The following is a 22049-nucleotide window of genomic DNA, read 5'->3' as shown; positions in this document are numbered from 1 at the left end:
AACGATAATTCTTTAGAATTTCCTAAATCATTTAATAAAATAGACAAGGAATCTTTAGTAAAATCCTGAACGTACATACATATGAATGTAAAGTGTAAATCAATGGACTCAACTAAAATTTGAAAACAAACTTTATAATATAAGCACGAAAAAAGTTCAAAATTTGCAAAATTGTAAATTCTGAGAATTCTTCTCATTTATTATGACTAAATCTTAAAAGTGATACAAAAGCAATTCCACAAAAAACTTCACAGTGTTGCCATCTATCCTTTTTCTATCTATTTCTCACAGTAGTACCTCATTTTATTAGAACGATTCCTCAATCAGTGAAAGTTTTCGATTAGATTCGATTATTGTTATTCCTAACATATAAGCAGTCTTTTCTATTCCTGTCAGTTGGGCATAAATCATCAAAGTTGCCTTTTGTCTAGACTTCAGTTCAGAAAGTATAGCAAAGTAACTACTTGGCGATAAACTAATTCAAAGAGAATTAAATAATGGATAATTTTGATAACATTCTTGGTTCTTCTCGTAAGTTGATTAATTTAAATTGTATATTATTAGCAAACCACCATAATCTCCGGGGGAATCCCATTACAGCTAGTACCCACTATGCCAGGAATGAGTTGTGCTTAATCGAACGAGATGCTCCAGTGAAAAAGTTATATCTCCCCAACGTTCCAGAAGATCTAAAGAAGGATAAATTAGTTAAACATTTTATTAACTTTGGGCGTGTCCTAAGTGTGCAGATATTTTACAAAGTTAAACAACCTTTAACGCGGATCGGATTTGTTCTATTCGCAAAAACTACAGCCGCAGTCAGGGCTTTGCAAAACAATTTGCATAAAGTGAATGGCCACGAAATTAAGGTCCTTGCGGCCTGTAGCTGGCATCAACCGGACATATATGGGGCCTCAGAGCCACTGCCATCTTGGGAGGCACAAATTTTTATGCTTCCTGATGATTGCCTATTAATGATTATGGAATTGCTTCCGCTGGTAGATCAATTATATTTTCAAAGTGTTTGCCAGCGTTTTCGATCTGTATATCAATTAATTTCAAGAATCAAACATAAATCGATTGATTACCAAATATTGCAGAACTTGACCCCTTGCGATATTCGTGAATTTTTTCACGTAGCCGGGCCATATTTCCAGAACTTTAATGGCTCTGTGATGCAAGAGAGAATATTTAAAGGCCGCTTGGTAAAATATTTTCAAGGAAATTTCATCAACTTGAAGTCGTTGGACATTTCGGGTGCCATTTTGACTGAAGAGAACGTGTTTAATATATTTTCAAGTACCAATAAGTTGGAGAATCTGATATTAGATCATTGTTGTCTGACGGATGAGAGTTTGTTAGCCTTGAAAGACTTGACCAATCTCAAAACACTTAGCATTGCCTGCAATAGGTCTCTCAGTGGCCATAATCTAGTGATGCTGCCCATCTCGATTGAGAACCTGAATCTGTCATTTTGTATTAGAATTCAGCCAAGCCATGTTATTCAGATGTGCAAGTCTTTAACCAACCTATTGGAACTCAACATTGTCGGTGTCGATCCCATAACCAATTATGGAAATTTTTACAACAATATGATTGAACAAAACCCTTGTGTTTCTCTTCAAACATTGGGCCTTTCTACTTATGATCAATGCGATGGTATAGCCAAACTACCTAATCTAAAGAATATTTACATAGTCATAGTAGAAATTCCAAAGGAAGTTAGTGATACCAAATTCTTCGATCAACTGGTAATTTTTAAATACGAGCAATTGGAAGAATTGAAAATTGATGAAGCCTTTCATATTACTAAGCAAATGCTCCTGCAAATTGCAAAGTTAACTGGATTGAAGACTCTTTCGCTCTATAAAGCGAACAACATTGATGATGATGTCATCGAAGCATTTACCAACCTGAAAAAACTGGAGAATATTATTCTTCAGAACGGCAATTTCAGCGATTCGATTATTGTGCGTCTGGTACTTGGATGTCCGAAGTTGAAGGAGGTGAATCTTGTATATTGTTTACAAATAACTCGAAAATTATTGGACGATATTGTTGTGAAGATTCCAATTTACTACAAAAAGAATGAGCGCAAGCTGCCCATATTAATTTTTCTATCCGACAATTCGTATCATAGATGTCCCTTTATGGCTCCAGCTCAGGATATAGTCAAAATATTCTGCTACCATACATAATAAAATGATTTAATGGATCGATTACGAATCTAATCATATGATCTATAAATAAATAGAAGTTTTCAAAATTTCTCTCAATTTAATTGTTAAATTTTTATAATCGAAGTTGCTTTAATTTACAATCGTTATTAAAAAAATGTTCATACATGTTTAGAAATTTATATCTGCGGCAAATAAACTGATTATATTCAACGCAGTTTTGGCCAAAGAGTTGTAAATATTTAATAAGTTACAATTAAAATTTAGTTAAAATATGCATAAATTAACACAGTTAGCCCAAACGACCAATGGGAGGATAGAAACTAGCCACAATTCAGCAGATGATGGCACCTCCAACATCATCATCACATCGGCAGGTGGCCATATCTAAACTATATATTTTTCCCACCTGGGTGGAATTTTTAACAAGCTGCTTTATTATTTATTGCGGTTAAATTGCAAAAACGCAGCAGTCAAAATAAAAACAGCAACAAGGACCTTTTAACGGGATTAGAGGTTGTTTTGTGCTTCTGCATTCCCCAATGTTGCTCCATTGTTTTGTAATTATGCGCCCCATTATGGGCGTGGTCGGCTTGGATCTGGGATACACGCTCTCAGCGTGTGCTTTTCACGCTTGGGGACTTTCGTTTCGACTTTCTGCCTTCGTTTTGCTGCAACCAATTTTCACTTTCATTTATGATTTATGATTTTTAGTGTACCTTGCAACAACGTCTTTTAACAAAAAAACAGAGAAAGATGGAGACACACAGGGAGAGAGAGAGAGAGAGAGAGAGAGCATCATTAAATTCTAGCACATTTTGAGTAAAATTTATCTAACCGCCTTTCTTTTAAATGAATAGAATATTTGAACTTGAGCGCTAAAATTATCCAACACTGTTTGATAGAGATGAGAGAAATGTTACCTATCGTTTTGACTCAAATGTAATGGAAATCGATAGTTACATTGTTTCGGATGCCACGAATATGTTTCAGACTGAAATGGACAAAGGATTTATATCAAAAATGCGACAAAAAACGTTCTTGAATTAAATATTGCTCGCGGTTTTCAATTCAAAATTGTGTGCCCCGTGAAACAAACGATAGCATGTGACAATAATCGATCGACAATCCGAGCCTATCGTTGGCATATCGATTATTATTGTTTGTAAACATAGTTTCGAAAATTTTTTGTTTAAAATATTTATTGTAAAATTATGGATATTGAGCCTAAAAGAACTGAGCAACTTTTACTCGAACAGGCAAAAACTCCAACAACCCATGAAAGGTATGTCACTTTCAATTATATATTAAATGTATAACCAATAAATCTTCTACGTAGATGTCCAACCATAATAATTACTCCTGATATGATGCCCCGCTCAGAGCCTCGTCCACTACGCACTAAAGAACTGCTAGAAAGACAACAACAAGAGGAACTAATTAGACGAACATCTAATTCTGCCTCTAAAATTCTAAAGGAACCATTAAAAGCCAAAATATTAATGGATGGAATTGATGCACCATATTCATACACTTCATACTATCCGATACGAACTAAGGAGCTGCTCGAGCGGCAACGACAGGAAGAATTTGGTAGACGATCAGCTTTTGCAACTAGATATTGTTCTAAAACATCAGCAAAACGACCACCGAATTTGATAAAAACCCCAATAAACCATGAACGGTATGTCACTTACATTAATATATTAAATCTATAACTGAAACATTGTGTATGTAGAAATCCAACCATCGTGATTACTTCTGATGCCCCGCTGATGATGCCCCGCACAGAGCCTCGTCCACTACGCACTAGAGAACTGCTAGAAAGACAACAACAAGAGGAACTAAATAGACGAACATGTAAGTCCGCCTCTAAAATTCTAAAGGAACCATTGAAAGCCAAAACATCAAATGATGGAATTGAATCGGGGCCAACATACACTGCATTCTATCCGATACGAACTAAGGAGCTACTCGAGCGGCAACGGCAGGAAGAACTTTGTAGACAAACAGCTTCTGGAACTAAAATCAGTTCTACAGGATCAGAAAATCGAACTCCAAATTCAGGAATTGCAATAAGCAGGCGGGCATTGACTTTTACACAAACTCCAGACAGACCAACCCATGAGATGGCCAAAAAAATCAAAGAATTGGCATCACAGCTCCGACAAGTGCATGGATTACAGAGTATAACAGAATCCAAATTGCGTCAACTGACCATAATGGATTTCCTAAGCATATTGAATCATACGCTTCCTTGGAGTGGAGCTATCGCAAGAGATTTTAGATTAGATAAGTCCAGCTATGTGAGTGAAACGGTCAAGGCCCTGGAAAGACTGAAATATCCTCACAAAGTTAGTAAAACGTACCTCAAGATGCCAGGAACTCGGCATGGACTAAACGCTACCATCGACATAATTGAATTTCTAGTGGACTTTGGCTTAGTTGGAAATATGTCCAAGATCTATAAACTATCTAATAATGAAACAGAAGCAACAAGTCAATTGCATTCGGATGAAAAAGTTAAACTTGATTCAGTAAATCATGAGCTCAAAAATTTCTCAATTGATCCGAAATTGGCACAAGTTTTAAGTGAGAAGAATCGAATTGAAAAGGATTTGAGTAACACTCAAAACGCTCTAAAAACATTATTTATACAATCTGCTGACTGTTCATTAAAATTTTCTCAACTTTTTGCTGATCGTGATCATGTTAAGAAAAATATAGAAAAATACGATCTTACAACATTGTTAAAACAATCTGCCGAGCATTCGCTAAAATTATCTCAACTTTATGCTGATCAGGATCAGCTTATGAAAAATATAGAAAATCTACAAAATGTTATTCAAAATGAAAACCGTCAAGCCCATGAGTTGGAACTTCCATAAGGACAGGAGTTGTGTGAATTTTTCCCAATACTTAATCTTAAAATGAAACATTTTTGTCAGAAACTAATTGAAGAGATACAAGTTCTTAATTTTATAAAACGTAAAATGGAATGGCAATACTCAAGTATCCCTAGAGAAGTTAAAAAAGCGTTGTCTCTTACTGCAATCAAGTGTGCAAAGAGGCAGCCCAGCTCAACAATTTTTAAAGATTTACTCTTACAGTTATTATATCATAAGTTATTCTAATAAAAAGATTTACATATTGTTAATTTAATTCATCAATTGCTGGCCACAACAACTGGCAGTTTGCCTGAAAGTGTTTTACGTTGACATTTGAAGAATTCCCTATACGATAAGGGTATACAGAATATATGGTAAATTAAGGATACCAAAATTTATGTTTAGAAAGTATTTTCCCCATAATTTACCTACATATTTGATTTACAAGTAAAACATATTAAATCATTAAAAGATTTTTCTCATGGAATTTATGTGGCATATGTGCATAGATATAAATTTCAATGTCAAAGAATTAAGCTTAAGTAAATCTAGAAATATATATGTAAAATTCGTTTTAAATTTTGTTACAACTCACAGCTGTGAGTAGGTGTAAGATAGAGAGGGAGACCTTCGATGAAGGGAAATGTCAGTAAAAGGGGCTGAAGAAGTAGAAGAGAAAGAGCATTCCACTACTGGGGTTTTAGGATTTATAATACGTTTGTGTTTGTGCCTTAGAGTGGAACTAATAATCTTATTACTCAACTGGAAGATATGCAAGCTAGCATTTAGAAACTGTTGCAGCTCAGTTTATTCGCCACACACCCACACACAGTGTATGTGTGTTTGTGTGTGGGGCACACCCATCCAGTAGCTTGGCAATTAAACAGTGTGTAGCATAAATTATTTTGTTGTGCAGAGCTAAATGTTTAAAGCCAACAACCAGAAATGCAAGGAAGTGTAATAAAATACATGAATTAGTGTAATGGAAATGCAAAATCCTAGACAACAAACCAAAAATTCTTACACAAAATGCAAATTCAAAATTTTACTCATCAAACAACACTAAGAAAATGTTGCGCAAATTAAATAATAACAGAATGAAAATATAATCCCAAAAATGTTTATACTTTACCTACAACAATGTACATTTGTGTGTGCATACATAAGTATATATATGTATGTATATGTATTTATGCACTTATTTTCTGACTATGATAATTGAAAAAATAACTTCAATTTGGCCAAAAATTAAGTATTTAACTTTTATTTCAATTTATATCTCCTATGAATGCAATTACATTAAACTGAGTTTTGCTAACATGCAAATTATTTGTGGTCAAAAAAAAAAGTATGGCTAAACTGATGTTTATTATTTTTTAAGCGGCTCTATGGAGAATAATATATAGAGAGTCACCTAATTTTTTGATCACTCTGAAGTATGTAATATTTTCAGTTTTTTAATTTGGAAAATGTATTTAAACGAAATTATTTCAGAGAATTAGGTTATTAATAATTTAAAAATATGAAGTTATTTGCTTAGTTAAGTTATTTTAAGTTATTTGCTTTGTTAGTTAGTTGAGACAACAAAAACTTTCTTGCATTTATTTTGGAATAGAATAAAGCATGATTTTGAGTAAATTTGGATTTAGAAATCCTATAAATTATTATGTTTCTAATGCTGGCTAAAATCCAGTTTTTATTAACTTCAAAAAGAAGTCAAAATCTAGACAAAAAAAATTGAGGATTTCGAAAAGAATTGACCAACTGCTTAATCTATTCAAAATGTTGGCGATTCAACTCGGTCTAGAAAAGTTCTGTGGAAATTATATCTGAGAATGAAGTCATTTTTGTTTAGGAAAATAGCTTTCAAAGGTATTTTTTCGCAATCCATTTCTCTCTTATTAAAGTAAAGTTCTGAAATGTAGACATATTAGCCTGTATTTTAATAATAATTAACTTTGACAACCTTCTTCAGTCATGCAGCTGTCAAACAACCACCTAATAAAGAAATTCCAGGGTATATTATGAAGGCGCTTCAACTTCTTATGCGAGTTTTTAAAGATCCATGTCTATATAATATACATTTGTATGTATGTTCCATATCTTGACTATATTTCTGTCTTAAATACATACTTCAATTCTTTTAAATATCTATATTTTATACCACATAATATCAAAGCTCAAGTAATTACATAGTTTTTCATAGATATTGTGGTTTTAAGTAGGGAATATCATTCACCCATTTGGGTTTACCTTTTTTCTTGGGTAAAGTTATTGATAAAAAGTTCAATCTCATTAAGTTGGAAAAATATATCTTAATTTCTTCATTATCTTAAACTCTCTAACCTAGCCCGATTCGTATTAACTCATTTGTGTCTAATTGCAAATTAAGGTTCATATAGTTGGTTTAGATTATAAATAGTCAAATTTATAAATTTTCATATTTTTTTAACATTTTCGATTAATATAAATATATGGTTTTTTACATTTTGTTCCCTTTTTTTCGTTTTCTTTTTATTAATTATAATTTATAGTATTGTAGTATGTTATAAAATCTGATTGTTGTCTATTGAATTTATTGTTTTATTATATTTAGTGACTTTACTAAGAACCTTATTAAATGTATTTGCATTTTTTCAATATAATTAAAACAAAAGTTCGTTATTTTTCTATAAAAAAACTGAAATATGTAGATTTTACTTTTTTTTATCTCCACTGTGCTAAAGGATAATCTTAAGTCTAAAGTTTAAACTGATTTTGTCCTTGACTATGTTTTTATGAATAAATTTAGTAAATTTATATGTAACTAGTGTGTGTTGTGTGTCATAACTCGACTTATTCTTGTCATTCTCTCCCTCTTTTTCCCCCTCTCTTTCTGTCTGGGTGTGTGAAAACCAAAGATACTTGGCTCACCTCTTTTTGAACTTGTCTAACTAAAACTTTGGCTAAATAATTATGGTTTAGGTGAGAGAGTGAACTATGTAAATTATATAATATCATAAAGCAAACTGTTACCAAGACACAGCAGAAACCATCACAAAGGTATTCAAAGAAGTGAAATATATCGCACATCGTAAACTTGGCAATTTAAGCCAATAAGGAAACCAAAGTTTAAAGCTGCAAAATTATTAGTGGGTAAAGAAAAAAAGGTCCTGGCCAAGGTTGTGGAAATAGAAATAACAAAATTTGCTCTTACAATTTATTTATTTATTGACTTTTTCAAAATTCCAATGACCTTAAGACAATGACCTTTAGGCTAAAAAATATTTTTCAATCATTCTTTCATTGGTTGATTGACTTAATTGGCAAATATTTGATTAACTTGTTGATTAATTGTATAAAGTTTATTATAGTCAAGTGGTTAACCCTAGAGACTAGAGTTTTAAGAGTTGATGAATTAAGAGAAGTTAATTAAAATTGTTTTTACATATTTCAAATCATATTTTCTAATGGAATTGACGTTCATGTTTTTGAATGAACTATGAGTTTAGTTTGGCTAAATATAACTCTCAACTATATGTGATATCAAAGAAACTTACCAGCTCTTAACTTTATCATGACTCAGGTTAGATAACTTAATAAATAGGCAAGTTTCTTAATTTTACTGACTTTATTTTGACATCTTTAAAGTATATTTTGACATCATTTTATTAGATCTAAAAGACGCTGCCAAACGGAAATGAAAACATTTGCTGCTGTCAGCTAAAAGTAGTAAAAATATACAAATTGCCATTGAAAAGTTTCTCTTGCATTGCTCTTGGTCAAAAAAAAAAAAAAAGCAAAGGGAAAACTATTTATATCGCCAAGTTAAGTTAAACCTACAAATCGCGCCACGAAAGCAAATCAAATTTTGTATGCGAAGCAAGGAGCAAACTGCACTTTTTATTTTTTATTTGTCGGTTCGTTTTAGTTTTTTATTTCTTTTTTGGTCTTTCACTGGATATGACTAGCTGACTAACTGTTTTCTATAGACTTCCGTTGTCCCTGGCTTACCACTTGAAGGAAAAAAAAAAAATAACACACAACATTGTCAACTGCAGTAACAGGCAGCAGCTGAAATGTTAGAGAGGAGTGCACTGAAGTGAAGAGTTCGCCATGACGATGTCCAGAGCCGATGTCGAGTCATGCCGTTGCAATATTTATGCAGTTTAACTATGTTCGTTTGGCCATGTTTGACAGATTTGTGATACCCTATAAAATGGATTTACTTGTTTTGGGGGCCATGCACTACACAAAGGTCTTTGAATACTAAGGCTTTGAAGGGCTAAAGCTGAAACTTAACTGAATAATTAGATTTAGGAACAGCATTCAACTTTAATTGATTCCAAAAAGGCATAATCAGTTCTTCAGTTTCTATTAAGAAAAATAAATGTTTCGATGGAGAAGTGTTTTCTATTTTTCACTCAAGACAATAATAAAGATTATTAAATATTAAAAGTTATAAGTTCTTATAAATATATAAAGTATATTTAGTATAGGTTTAGTATAGTAAATATTATAGACTGTCAACCTAACTATTTTTGCAACGACTATGAAGATCCATGGCCATAGGCCTAGACTATAACTACATCCTACAGTTGCCTTTTTGATTGGATCAATTGGATATTTTATCTACAAGTGACTGACTACGTATGTATGTACATATATATGGCTATATTTATATGGCTAAATATTTTTAGTCTCCCAAAAAAAAATTTTGCTTGTAATTAATATATAATATACACTTTTCTTGTATTAAGTACAATGACGTAGCTAGATTCATATCTGGGAGAGTTGGCGTAGCTAGAATCATATCTGGGAGAGTTCCTAAGGGAGATCGTCAAATTCTGTACTTTTTGTTCCAAATTTATTCAATTTAAAGGGAAATAACTATAACTTATTTTAAGACGAAGCTCTATTCGCATTAATTTTTTAGAAAAATGTGTACAAAAATTCAATAATACTTCAAAATCTTTGTCTTGAAATATTTATTTGACATGGTAAATATGCTTTTTTTCTGAATTTTTAATGGAAGTTAGTCGATTCATTATAATAATTAAATCTAGGATGTATTAAGGTAATACTATTATCTTAAGGTAAGACTGTATGTATTAGTTTTGGAAAAGGATAATATTTTTATGGAGCATTTTTTGTACCTGTTTTTCTTGCCTATTGCCTATTTGCATTTTTGGTTTTCTAGTCTTATACTGGACTTGAGGTTAATTTTATTCGATTTTTTCTGTGACTAACTTTAAGTATTCGTACAGATCCTTAAAAAATATTTCTTACCTTCTGAAATTTAATAAAATTGTTTGTCAATCTTTTACATTCTCTATCCTTTTGAAAATAAAATTGTATAGAAAAAAAACTGTCAATTGGTAGATTTATATCTATGTGTCCACAACGGTTGAAATTTAATTTGTTTGCATGTCCCCCCGCACAAAATATTTGTAAAGTTAACAAACAAAAAAAAAAAACCAAATTGGGGTAAAAAGTTTTTTTTTCAGGGTATTTGTAAAGTTTTGTTTTTGCCATTTGTATCAGTTTTGTGGCAACAAATTTCAACGGTATTTTGCGTCCCATTTTGGGCTTGAAGTGAAGCTGGCAGGACAACCAAAAACTGTAGCAGGTGGCGCGTGCGTTGCGTTTAAACGGCAATTGCATTATCAGTAAATTATATCTGCGGTTGGGATGGGCGTGTCGGCGCTGTCCAGGAGGAGGATCCGTAGGAGGAGGTAGTTGTGTCTGTCTTTGCCTCACATGTGTTGGCCATGTTTACGGGTCGCCTGTGGCCATGTTTGCCTTGGCTTTGGCAGGATGTTGTAGCTGGGTTGTGTCTACTTCTGTGAGTTCCTGCTGGAACGTTTTGCCATTGCTCCTGCTTGTTTGTGTGCGCCATTTTTGGCGCTTTTCCTGCTGATTTATGCAAAACTGTGGCATTTTTCAATTGCATTTTACGCCCTTCCTGCAAGTGTTTGCTTCCCTTTGCGTTTGTTCGTGCCTGTTTGTGTAAATGTACAAACGTGTGTGTCTGTGTGTGTGTGAGTGTTGTACAATTTTCACACATTTGTGCAACTTTGCTTTCTGAAATGTGCAACACATTGCCCTGCTTATTGTTAGAGCAACACCAGCAGCAGCAGCAGCAGCATCTTTTCTCTCATTCTGTTCCCAGTAAACTGGATTTTTATTGCCAAGCATGTCTCTCCTTTATATTCATCCTCCTTCCCATCCTCCTTCAGATGTGCATAAGGATTCATGTATCTAACGTATCCACGCTTGGTTTTGCGCATTTACTACCAAGTTATAACTTTCACGTGGGTTGCTTTAGTAGTAGTTTTTATCCTATGTTTTTTTTTTGCATACCTTCTTTGCCTTTGCATTTGAATTACGTGGCAAAGCCCATAAAAAACCCCTTGTACCTATGAGGGCATGAACAACTGAGAGGGGCAACGGGATGTGGGTCGGGGGAGGCCAATCTCTATTTGCGATTTGTGGTGCGTGTCACAGTTTATATGACCATCTTGAATATAGTTTATAGGATGAAATCTCTTAACCTAAATGGCGTGTGAATTTTTTACTTAAGTAATCTTACGACGAACCGAAATAAAGCGAAATTTGACGCTTAAATTAATATCCTTTTTTCGTTTTAAGATGTTAAATGCCAATTTAGTGAAAACATATGCAATATTTCAAAAATTTAAAAATAAATTATTATTAATTCACTTGTATAAAGTTGAGACGCCAATGATACAAATTTTTTGTTTTTTTTAGCTCTGATTTGTTAATTAGGTTCTATTTTGGCAGCTAATTGCAGAGAAAACATGACCAAAATCATACGCACTGTTGTCCCACACCCAATTACATCCTGTTGCATAATCAATGGCGTTAGCATTAAATGTGTGCTAGTATCGGGTGAGAGAGGGAAAGAGAGAAGGAAACCATTGAAAGTACAAAATAAATTTATTGCCACATAACTCAATGCTAGCTAGTGACGATGATGCATGGAAAAGCAAGAAAAAAGAAAAAAAAATCCCAACCAAAAATTTTCCAAATATGAATGAATGTGAATTGCAATTTATGATGGTATTTTTTTGTTTTTTTTTTTTTGTTTGTTCGTTGGGGATCGTTTAAGAAATTGAAATTGAGGCCAAGGCCATAGTTTTGCTGCCAAAAACAGCAAGAGTAGCAGAGGCAGCCACCACAAAGAATATGAATACGACAACGGAAACGGAAATGCAATTGTCACGCACACATTGAGGGAAGGAGAAGGCGAACCAACCAAAAGCATCACCAACTAGAGATAGATAACGCAACGTCTCCATTCGAGTGAAATTTTAATGGAAAACTGGTGTACTCAGTGTCGTTTCTATTTCTATACACAAAGTCTGAGGGCATAGACTTAATAAAAGGGCAACCCCAAAAGAGCCAACTGACAGGCAACAAACCAACAAGACCATAGACATAGAATGGGCTGACCAGCAAGTGGCAGTGATTTTTTGCAATTGACTAGCGACCCCGTGCCTCCACCCTTCCCCCATAAACCACCCACAACAATGTGGCAAAGTGTGTCACAGTGTGTTAAAGGTAAAAGGCTAGCTTGAGCTAAATTTAACCTAACTAAGAAGGAACTTTTAATCGAACGCCCAGGTTTGCCTTATGTTCAGTTGCAAGCTGAAATATATTTGATATTTACCAATATGCAACTACCCGTTTTTACTTATCACAGTATAGGGATACACATATGGGCTAGTGTCCCCCTTTTGGCCAACGCATAAATCTTTGCCTCTTGTTTAATCTTTCAATTTGCATATTACATAATTGCTTGGATGGTCCAAGTGTCCAAACAGGCAGAGAAAGGGACAGAGTCCATGTTCCTATGCGATCATCAGGGGCCTTGGTTTATGGCGAAGCTCTATACAATATTTGCATGCATGGAGAGAAAGGGGAAAAGGTTTACTGGTCAACTGGCAAACACTTGACGTGCGCTTATGCGGCACAAGTTGCGCATACGCCGAGTTGGCCACTTATTGAATATGCTGATGCACCCAATATGCAGGTGTAGGATGCTCTGCCCTTTAGCTCTCTCGCTCTCTCTCTTCGTTGTTGATATATGTCACACAGACTTGCAAAATAAACTGCAGTAGGTGGGTGTAAGTGTGAGTGTGTGTGTGTGTGGCCTACTTACTCGCATTGATACCTCCTGAATAGGCGTTGATACAGTTGTTCTAACAGGATTAGCTTTAGCTTTTACATAGACTTGAAAATGGACATGTGGTTTTGATAGATTGATTGGCCACAGAGCCTATTTACTCTGCAACCTACAAATATGCCTTTACCTTTGTATATACTTATATAATAAGATTGTATTTTAGATTGTTTTTGAGCTTTTGCAATGAAAAGGAAATTAATGGATGGAAAGTACTTATATAGAAATCTGCCAACTGCACTACAAACAAAATCTCTGACATGGTTGACTATTGGTCTAAATCCTATAATTGATTTTACCCTTAACAACAATTGCCAACTAATACCATAAAAACAGATGCAATGCTTCGTTATGCAAATTGAAATTCTTTCATGATTTGTCAAACGTCGTTCTGGAACATTATTTGCTTTTGTTCATTCATCTTTTGCCCACAAAACTGTCTAGTTAAATTTCACATTTCATTGGACAAAGTCAATTTGAGAATTATTTTGTTAGCAATCCAATTTATTTTAGTCCTGTTTAAAGTTTACTCATTAGTGAAATAGCTATCATTTGTTTTAAAAATTCTTTTAAAGTACTTTAATGTGTGTAAGCGATTTTGAAAAGTGTTAAAAATTTATGGTTTTATAATTAATGCAATTTTATTATTTTTCATATACATATTTACATATTATTCTTCTTTCAAAAATGGGAATATTGTCTTACAAGGACTTATTGGATCTCGATTTTCGTTTTAATTGAAGAATATACTATAAGGACAGAGTTTTGATGCAGAATATATGTAATTGAATTTAGTATGTAAAACGGTTTTATATATAACCAGAGGGCCGGGGCTAACTTCGACCGCGTCAAAGTTTGTATACCCTTGCAACATTTTTGGTAACTCTTTCCTTACCTATAGCCATCAAAAGTGGAAAAACGTTTAAGCTAAAAAGGCTAATGTTTGCGAAAGAACGGCCTACATAGGAAATAACGGAGTTATTGATGAAAGTCACTGTTTTCCACCGATCGTTCCTATGGGAGCTATATGATATAGTTACCCGATCCTTATCAAATTTGGCACAATCATTAACAGATATATTAAACTAATAAATGTTTAATTTGAAAGCAATCGCGTCAAAAGTAACGAAGTTATTCACCAAAGTCACTGTTTTCGAAAGATCGTTCCTATGGGAGCTATATGATATAGTCACCCGATCTTGATCAAATTTGGCATAGTCGTTTATATGTGTAATTAACTCACCAATATTAAAATTCACGACAATCGCTCAGGAAATAACGAAGTTATTAAGAAAAGTCACTGTTCGTGACTTTGCCTTTTGTATGGGAGCTATATGATATAGTGATCCGATCCGGCTGAATCCGAGATATACAACGCCTGCAGTATATACAAGCCTACATGCAAAATTTCAGCTCTGTAGCTCTTACGGTCTAGGAGGAGTTTGCGTTGATCCAGACGGACGGACGGACGGACGGACGGACGGACGGACGGACGGACGGACGGACGGACGGACGGACATGGCTATTTGAACTCGTCTCGTCGTGTCGATCAAGAATATATATACTTTATATGGTCGGAAATGCTTCCTTCTATGCGTTGCACACTTCTGACCAAAATTAATATACCCTTTTTGCAAGGGTATAAAAAGCTTCTATAATACATTATAATTATTTTGTGAACAGTTTTAATGTTTTAATTTATTTCTATAATTTGTAATGGCATTAAGATGATGTATCAGAAATTTCTTCAGTTTTGTTGCAAAGAGCCCAATATGAAATCGAGAAAGGAAAAAAATACATTATACAAAATCGAAAAATACTATTTTGAGACATGAGTTGTCTAAAAAAAGGAAGAATACCTGTATTCCAAAAGTGTTTAATTGAACCAAAACTAAAATTCAAAGTTTTTTACATAACCCTTGGACTTTTAAAGAAATCATAATTTAAGAATCTCTCTTGCTGTCATATTAACATTAATTTTAATGATAGGGAGATGATAAAGTCTTAAGTTATCCTTTAATTATAATTAATGTTTTTTTCAAACAGAAGCACAAAGTCTTAAATACAATCACATTTTGAAATAAATTAAAAGAAATCAATTAAATTTTGTTAACTTAGAATTAAATGTACTTACTTCTGACTTTTTTCAGCTGTTTAATATTCAAAAATCATTATAAATTCCCAAGTTGTTGTCCTGCAACCTAGTAAATATTTATATAAATGAAACTCTTGAAATAAATAAGTGACTTCGTAGAACCCATTAATTAGGGCGTGACAGCAATTAAAAATAAAAAGAACAAAATTTAAGCAAACAGAAGTAAACAAAAATCTCAACTTTTTACCACCTAACAATTAATTAAATTAGTATTCGTTTTTGTTTCTTACAACTTTTTTTGTTCTTCTATTTAATTGTTGTGCAATAGACACAAAGAAAAGACAAGAGAAAAATACCTTTTACAGAAGATGGTAAAGTGGGGAATAAAAAAGTTGTACCAGAAGCTACAAAGTTAAAGTAAACAAATAGAAAAATAAAACCAATCTAGAAGAAAATAAAGAAACGAGAAATGGTAACCATAATCAAAGACAAAGAAGGTGACACGCAAAGCGAAAGAAGGTGAAGTGGCCAAGGAATGTCAGACCAGTCAGACCAGGAACAGGTCAATGGAATGAGGTCCTGGTTCGCCTGACAAGTGCAAAAGCAGACGTAAGCATAAAAACAATTAAAACTTTGACTAAAGTCAAAGGCAAGGCGGCCAATGGCCAATGGCCAAGTCCAGGCAATTAGCTTGGGGGCATATAAAAAGCAGGCTAAAAGGAAAAACCAAGTCCTGTCTGTCTTGTGCTTTCGACACTTTGCCCCGTAGTAGTTGTTTGGCCAACGATACGGATACCAAACAAAACAATGATTGACAGTTCATTGAAACTAACGCCAGAACCATTGATAGCCCATAGTTTCTATCGCATACCACGCATCTCGGGCTTAATTGTGGGCATTTGGCCCCGATGGAGTCGTCCTTGGTATATCTGTTTGGTATTTTTCTTCAGTTTCTTTGTGGTTTTAGTTGGTGCTGTGGGGGAGAATCTCTATGGATGTTTACACCTGGACAATTTGGTAATTGCCCTGGAGGCCTTCTGTCCCGGCAGCACCAAGGCCGTTTGTGTATTGAAAATGACCATATTTTTTATGCATTTGCCGCAATGGCATAGCCTGAGTGAACGTCTACGCCATATGCTTTATGAGAATCAAGATGAGGTTAGCCAACGTATGTTAGTTGGTCTCTCGACGACAGCGAATCGCCTTAGTTTGCTGCTCCTTGCATCTGGCAGTATGACCAATACAGCATTCAATGTTCAGCCTTTGATAATGGCCCTGTATCGTTGGTGGCAAGAGTTGCCAGGACAAGTGGAGTTGCCATTTAATATCAGGTTAGTGGTCAATGTGTACAAAGAACTGGGAATTTAAAGGAGTATACGAATACCTTGCAGTGTATTCCAACTGAAATGTGTTTTTTGTTTGTTTACCTTCTGCAATTGCAGTTACATTTGATGCAATTCCTGTACCTTATCCACAAGCTGTTTCAATCAAATCTAACACTTTGCTCTAATTCCTTCATTTCTTTGCCTTTCTCTGTCTCTATTTCTTCGATGTCTAGTTTGCCCGCCTTTGCTATCCAGCAGCCCATGTTTCCGTTCACCTATCTTCTGTTGACTGCATCCGGTTTCTGTACTGTATTCACATTCAGTTTTGTCGATGGTTACTTTCTCTGCAGTTGCATGTACATTTGCGGAGTCTTTCGGCTCGTGCAACAGGATATTCGCAGAACATTTGATGATTTTAAGGAAGGTGAATGAAAGGTCCAACTATAAATTGAAATTGTGGAATAATGGTTTTCAATGGTTTTTCATGGTTTTTTCCCATGCAGTGAATGTATTCACAACTTCCATCAACAATGGCATACGGCAAAAGCTACAAATTATCATCGAAAGACATAATGCTATTATCGATTTGTGCACGGACCTAACGAGCCAGTTCACCGTTATCGTTTTAATGCATTTCCTGTCCGCAGCTTTTGTCCTGTGCTCGACCATTTTGGACATCATGTTGGTAAGTAAGCCCTTTTTGGGTCTCTCGGACCTGGTCGTCGCCATCGTCGTCGCAATGGCGGCCGTTTAAAAGTTTTTCCCTGTTTGTCATGTATTTCGGTTTCTGGTTTTGGCCTTTGCCTTCGACGGAAAATTTATAAGCGCCTGAATTGCTACTGTTACTGTGCCAAAAACTTTTTAATGCGCCTTTCACACGTTTTCCGGCGGCACTGGGCACAAACTCACTGGTTTTAAAAAGTGCGAGGGGTGTGCGGTAGTGTGTATGGGCGGTGAGATGGGGTGATGTGTCGCGGTCGCCGAAAGGGAATTCCTGGAAACCGGATAAATATCTGGATGCATGACTCTTTTGCTGTTTCGGTGTTTCTAAAGTGGTTTTTCAGTTACTTGTTTATCTTGAGTTATATTTAACTAAATGATGAGCGCTTTAATTCCTTAGAAAAAATTAAATCTATTATTTTATTAACGAGTTTCAAGTTCCTTTAACCCAACTTCTAAATTTTTTAAATATAGTTATCTGTAAATAGTCAGCAATGTAACTTCTTTAACTTCTATATTTTAAGTAAATACTTTTTAAGGAGACTAAAAAACAAAAATTTATTTATCAGGTATGTTTGAGAGGCATTCCCATGAGAGACTGTTTTTGAGTTTACAACTCGTCTTAGGTGAAGCATTTTTATTATATATTATATTTAAACTCTTGAAATTTGAGTGAATTATGAAAACTTTTTAAAAAAAAAGGTCTGCCTTTAGAGATCCCAAAAACGTCCTCCACTGCCACGACAATTTCTGTAGGGTAAGCTAATATCATTTAAAGTGTAATTTTTGAAAATGAGTTTTCAAATTTAATACAATACAAATTCTGTATACATATTTCGATCAACTTCGGAGACCGACTATCTCGTTTGAGGCAGAGTTTTACATTGTATAAATTGAAATAGATGTTCCTACCAATATCAAAAATTACTTATAGGAAAAAGAAATTTACTTTTTAAGCAGCTTGTATATACCTTATTTCAAATCAACTGTAAGACACTTTAAGTAGAGTCGTTTTTAGTTTAAAATTGCCCCTAGACTAGGTCCTGCCCACGTCCCTATTAATAGATGATTAATTACTTAAACTCCCTGTTAAAGAAGTATTTAAAACTATAATAGTATATAAACTATCTAATGAAACAATGAATCTATTTATCTGTAAGTAGTCAGCAATGTAACTGTAACTTCTTTAACCTTTATATCATCTAATGAAACAAGTAGAGTTTGTTTCACTTTTAAAGGCTTCAAGTTGCAATAAGGTAGTTTTATTGGCAAAATAAGAAAAAAGGTTTACGATGAAGGTTTCTTATTCTATTTGAAGAATTATTTTTTTGCTTTCTTGCGATTGGAAAAACAAAAATGATTAAGTTGTTCACTCATTTGCAAACTAAAAGTAATTGTCTGTCCATTATCTATACTTATACCACTTTACCTTAGCATTGAAAATTCATGATTTTGAGTCCTATAGTTTAATCGGTTTCAAGTACAAAAGTAAATAATTTAGCTGGAATTCTTTATGCCATTACTACAAGTGGACCCTTTAACCAAGAAATTTTCTTTTCATTTATTCTCATGTGTTTTTTTTTGTGGTTCCCATTCGCAGAACACATCATCATTGAGCGGCTTAACCTACATCTGCTATAGCATTGCGGCATTAACCCAACTGTTTCTATATTGCTATGGCGGGAATCATGTCAACGAAAGTGTAAGTATTACTTTTTGTGCGGTTCACTTTTGGGTTTTTTCTGTAATTTCAATTTGGCATAAGCATAAAAAATGATGGCGTACTTGTGATAAAATTTTAATTACACAACAAATTGTTATAGCAATTGCTTCTCCACTTGCTACACTCTGCCACACCCCCCGCATGGCAACCAACCAGTTTCCTTTTGATATCTATTTTTCTCTCTGTCATGTTTGCCAGAGCCTTGCCGTAGCGGACGTGCTATACGAAATTGAGTGGTACAAATGCGATGCCAGGACTAGAAAAATGATTTTAATGATATTGCGACGTTCGCAGAGGGCTAAAAGAATTGCGGTACCATTTTTTACGCCCTCTTTGCCAGCCTTCAGTTCGGTAAGAAGAAACGAGACAAGTGATTAGAATGGCACTCATAATTTTTGATTTTGAAAATTATAACAACACAAAAATATTGTGCACTGAGCAAAGCTTGATGAATTATTTGGCCTCTGAACTAGAGTCCTTTTGAGTTTTTTTTCAAGTGTCTACACTTATATTTTTGAAAATTTGGCTTGTTTCGCTTAAATTTTAAAGTGAAATTGATTGATTTACTAGTTTATTTTACTTTCATTAACCCAAGTGAAAGTACTTTTCTTTCCTAATTACCTAATAGCAAATAGTTAAGAAAGTCAATATTGATACTCTTACAACTAATTTGCTCAGTGTACTCACATTTCTATTCCAATGGCATCCATATAAATTTATTTGTATTCTCTTTTTTTCTGTTTGTTTGTTTTTTCTTTTTTGCCTTCACTCAGATACTCAGCACAACTGGCTCATATATCACACTGCTGAAGACATTTCTATAAGCCTACGTGGCGTATGATTGATATCCTGGGATTGCAGATTTGGCATTGCAATTCCAATTCAAATTCAAATTGAGACAAAGCGATACGAGCTTATATGTTACATTCTCTTACCGTTCATCTCCCTTCTTCTTCTAGTACGTTTTCATTATTTATACAAATTAAACAGAGAAATTTCTCATACTGCCCCAGTCTGGCCTTTAGCGCAACAAGTTGTCATTTTTTGGGTGTTATGGTAATTATTTTTATTTAAAAACATTACGAATCAAAACTAATGAAAAACACTTGCGGCTATGGATGCTTTAATTGGGTCAACATTTCGCGTTTTTATGGCCTTACCGAGCTCAACTTATAATCATTTTATCCTGTTGGGCCTGCAGGGAATGTTAGCAGCATTCGTTGCTGTTGTTATTATTATTATTATTATGATTTTTTCCCCAACGAATATCAATTAAAATTTGTGTTGAATTTCAAGCATCAACTGCAACAGAAGGGACGCCTGCTTGAGACGTTTATTAAAATTAGTGAAAGTTTTTCTTGTCTCATCTGCTTGAAGGCTGCTTCTTCTACTTGTAGAAGAAAATGAATTCATACAACTTCTAGCGAGGGCGGGCTGAAAAGTTATTAGTATTTTAAAAATGTATTTAAAAGCTCTTGACTGGGGTTACCTGTTCCTTTGTGTCTACTGAATGTAATTTAACACAAAATTAAGTGAGTTATGACATTAAATTTAATTGTTAAGTATCAGTTGTAATATGGCGATATGTAAGTTTAACAAATAAAGAATTCGTTTACTTTTCTGCCTTTCCTCGTGTTTTTATTTATGTATGCAAAATATGTTTCTAACAAAATTATGCAAGTATTAAAAACATCTATTTAATGCTCGATATTAAACATCAATTAGGTTAATTAACTAAACTAAGCTTGGACAGAAATTAGCTACCTTTATAACAACCGCCATTTGGCAATTATTATGGGGATAAATATACCCATTTATATATATTCCCATTATAGATATACCCATTTTGGTTAGAAAGTTTTAGTAAATATTTAACACATGTTTAAGTTTTGCCTGAAAATGCGTTGAGATTGCTTACTTCAACCTTTCTTCTTAGACTTTCCATAAAACGACATTTACTATTAAGAATAAACAATCGAATACATACATAATCGATAAATCAGTCTGATTATTTTTATTTAAAGATTTGCCAGTACACCAAGTGCTTTGATTACAAAAGTTTTAAGTTCAAATAATAAATTTACTTTTGGAAGAGAAATAAATATTACAAAAGAAGTGCATCTAGCAAAAAAAATCACCTTTGTTGATCTCTATTCATGTTTATCTTTGTTAAAATTTACTTATGATTAATTTAGGATAGATTGCAAGAAGTAGAAAAATTCTCTATCATTATTAATTCGGTTTGCACTGTTTTTTATAAAATAATAATATCTTAAACTATAAAATGAACTCTTTAGGTAAGAAAAGAATCGCTTATATTCCATATAAACAATGAAAATAAATTTTAATGCAAACTGTGTGTTGAGCTTTTGGTTAGTTGGGCCATAAGTTTCTTAAGAGGATCTTAATTAAAACAGCATAAATTAATTCATTAAAAACTCTTACCATAGGCCAAAATTTATTTGTTCTGAAAAGCTTTGAAAATATTTAAATGTATAAGCCAAATCGATAGATAAATATGAAAAATACATTTTTTAGAAGGTAAATATGAAGTTTTTGGTTTTTTTTTTGTCATTTTGTTATTTATTGAAAGAATTCATTCCATTGATTTATTTATTTTTAGGTTTCTCATCACATAAATTATCTAAAATCTGCATTTTTTTTCGTTTTTGGTTTGTTTGTTTAGTTGTTGCTTAGGTTTAGTAAATTCATGCCTACAATTACTAAGTTTTGTATTATTTTTTATTACAATTTATGACAAATGAAATTGGGTAAAAAGTTGATGCATAAGTTTTTACGCAATTTCATTTGAATACACCAACTGAAGAGTTTGTGTATAGTTTTTGATATTAATTTATTATATAAGTATGTATATACTCGTATTAAGTTAATAGTAGATATATGTGTTAGTTTCTTTTACTTTTAGGGGTTGTGTC

General features: G+C 33.6%; 3 protein-coding genes across 3 annotated transcripts; all 3 read left to right on the top strand.

Annotated features, from left to right (window-relative positions):
- The first annotated feature begins 413 nt into the window (after positions 1–413).
- Positions 414–2276, top strand: LOC124460220. Its single transcript, XM_047010676.1, has 2 exons — positions 414–531; positions 601–2276. The coding sequence occupies exons 1-2, from the start codon at positions 498–500 to the stop codon at positions 2196–2198; spliced, it is 1632 nt and encodes a 543-aa protein (XP_046866632.1). The 5' UTR covers positions 414–497; the 3' UTR covers positions 2199–2276.
- A 1065-nt stretch (positions 2277–3341) lies between these two features.
- LOC26530223 (kinetochore and Eb1-associated basic protein) lies at positions 3342–5334 on the top strand. The gene is made up of 3 exons (XM_023175891.2): positions 3342–3462; positions 3517–3861; positions 3916–5334. The coding sequence occupies exons 1-3, from the start codon at positions 3392–3394 to the stop codon at positions 5063–5065; spliced, it is 1566 nt and encodes a 521-aa protein (XP_023031659.2). The 5' UTR covers positions 3342–3391; the 3' UTR covers positions 5066–5334.
- Positions 5335–16152: 10818 nt separating this feature from the next.
- On the top strand, positions 16153–19937 carry LOC6642571 (odorant receptor 22c). Its single transcript, XM_002064704.1, has 6 exons — positions 16153–16676; positions 16904–17094; positions 17174–17355; positions 18991–19092; positions 19312–19464; positions 19887–19937. Exons 1-6 carry the CDS (start codon positions 16153–16155, stop codon positions 19935–19937), a joined length of 1203 nt encoding a protein of 400 aa, XP_002064740.1.
- The last annotated feature ends 2112 nt before the right edge of the window (positions 19938–22049 follow it).

Source organism: Drosophila willistoni (genome assembly GCF_018902025.1).
Source record: "Drosophila willistoni isolate 14030-0811.24 chromosome 2R unlocalized genomic scaffold, UCI_dwil_1.1 Seg167, whole genome shotgun sequence".
NCBI lineage: Eukaryota > Metazoa > Arthropoda > Insecta > Diptera > Drosophilidae > Drosophila > Drosophila willistoni.
This window is presented reverse-complemented; position numbering and strand designations above follow the sequence as displayed.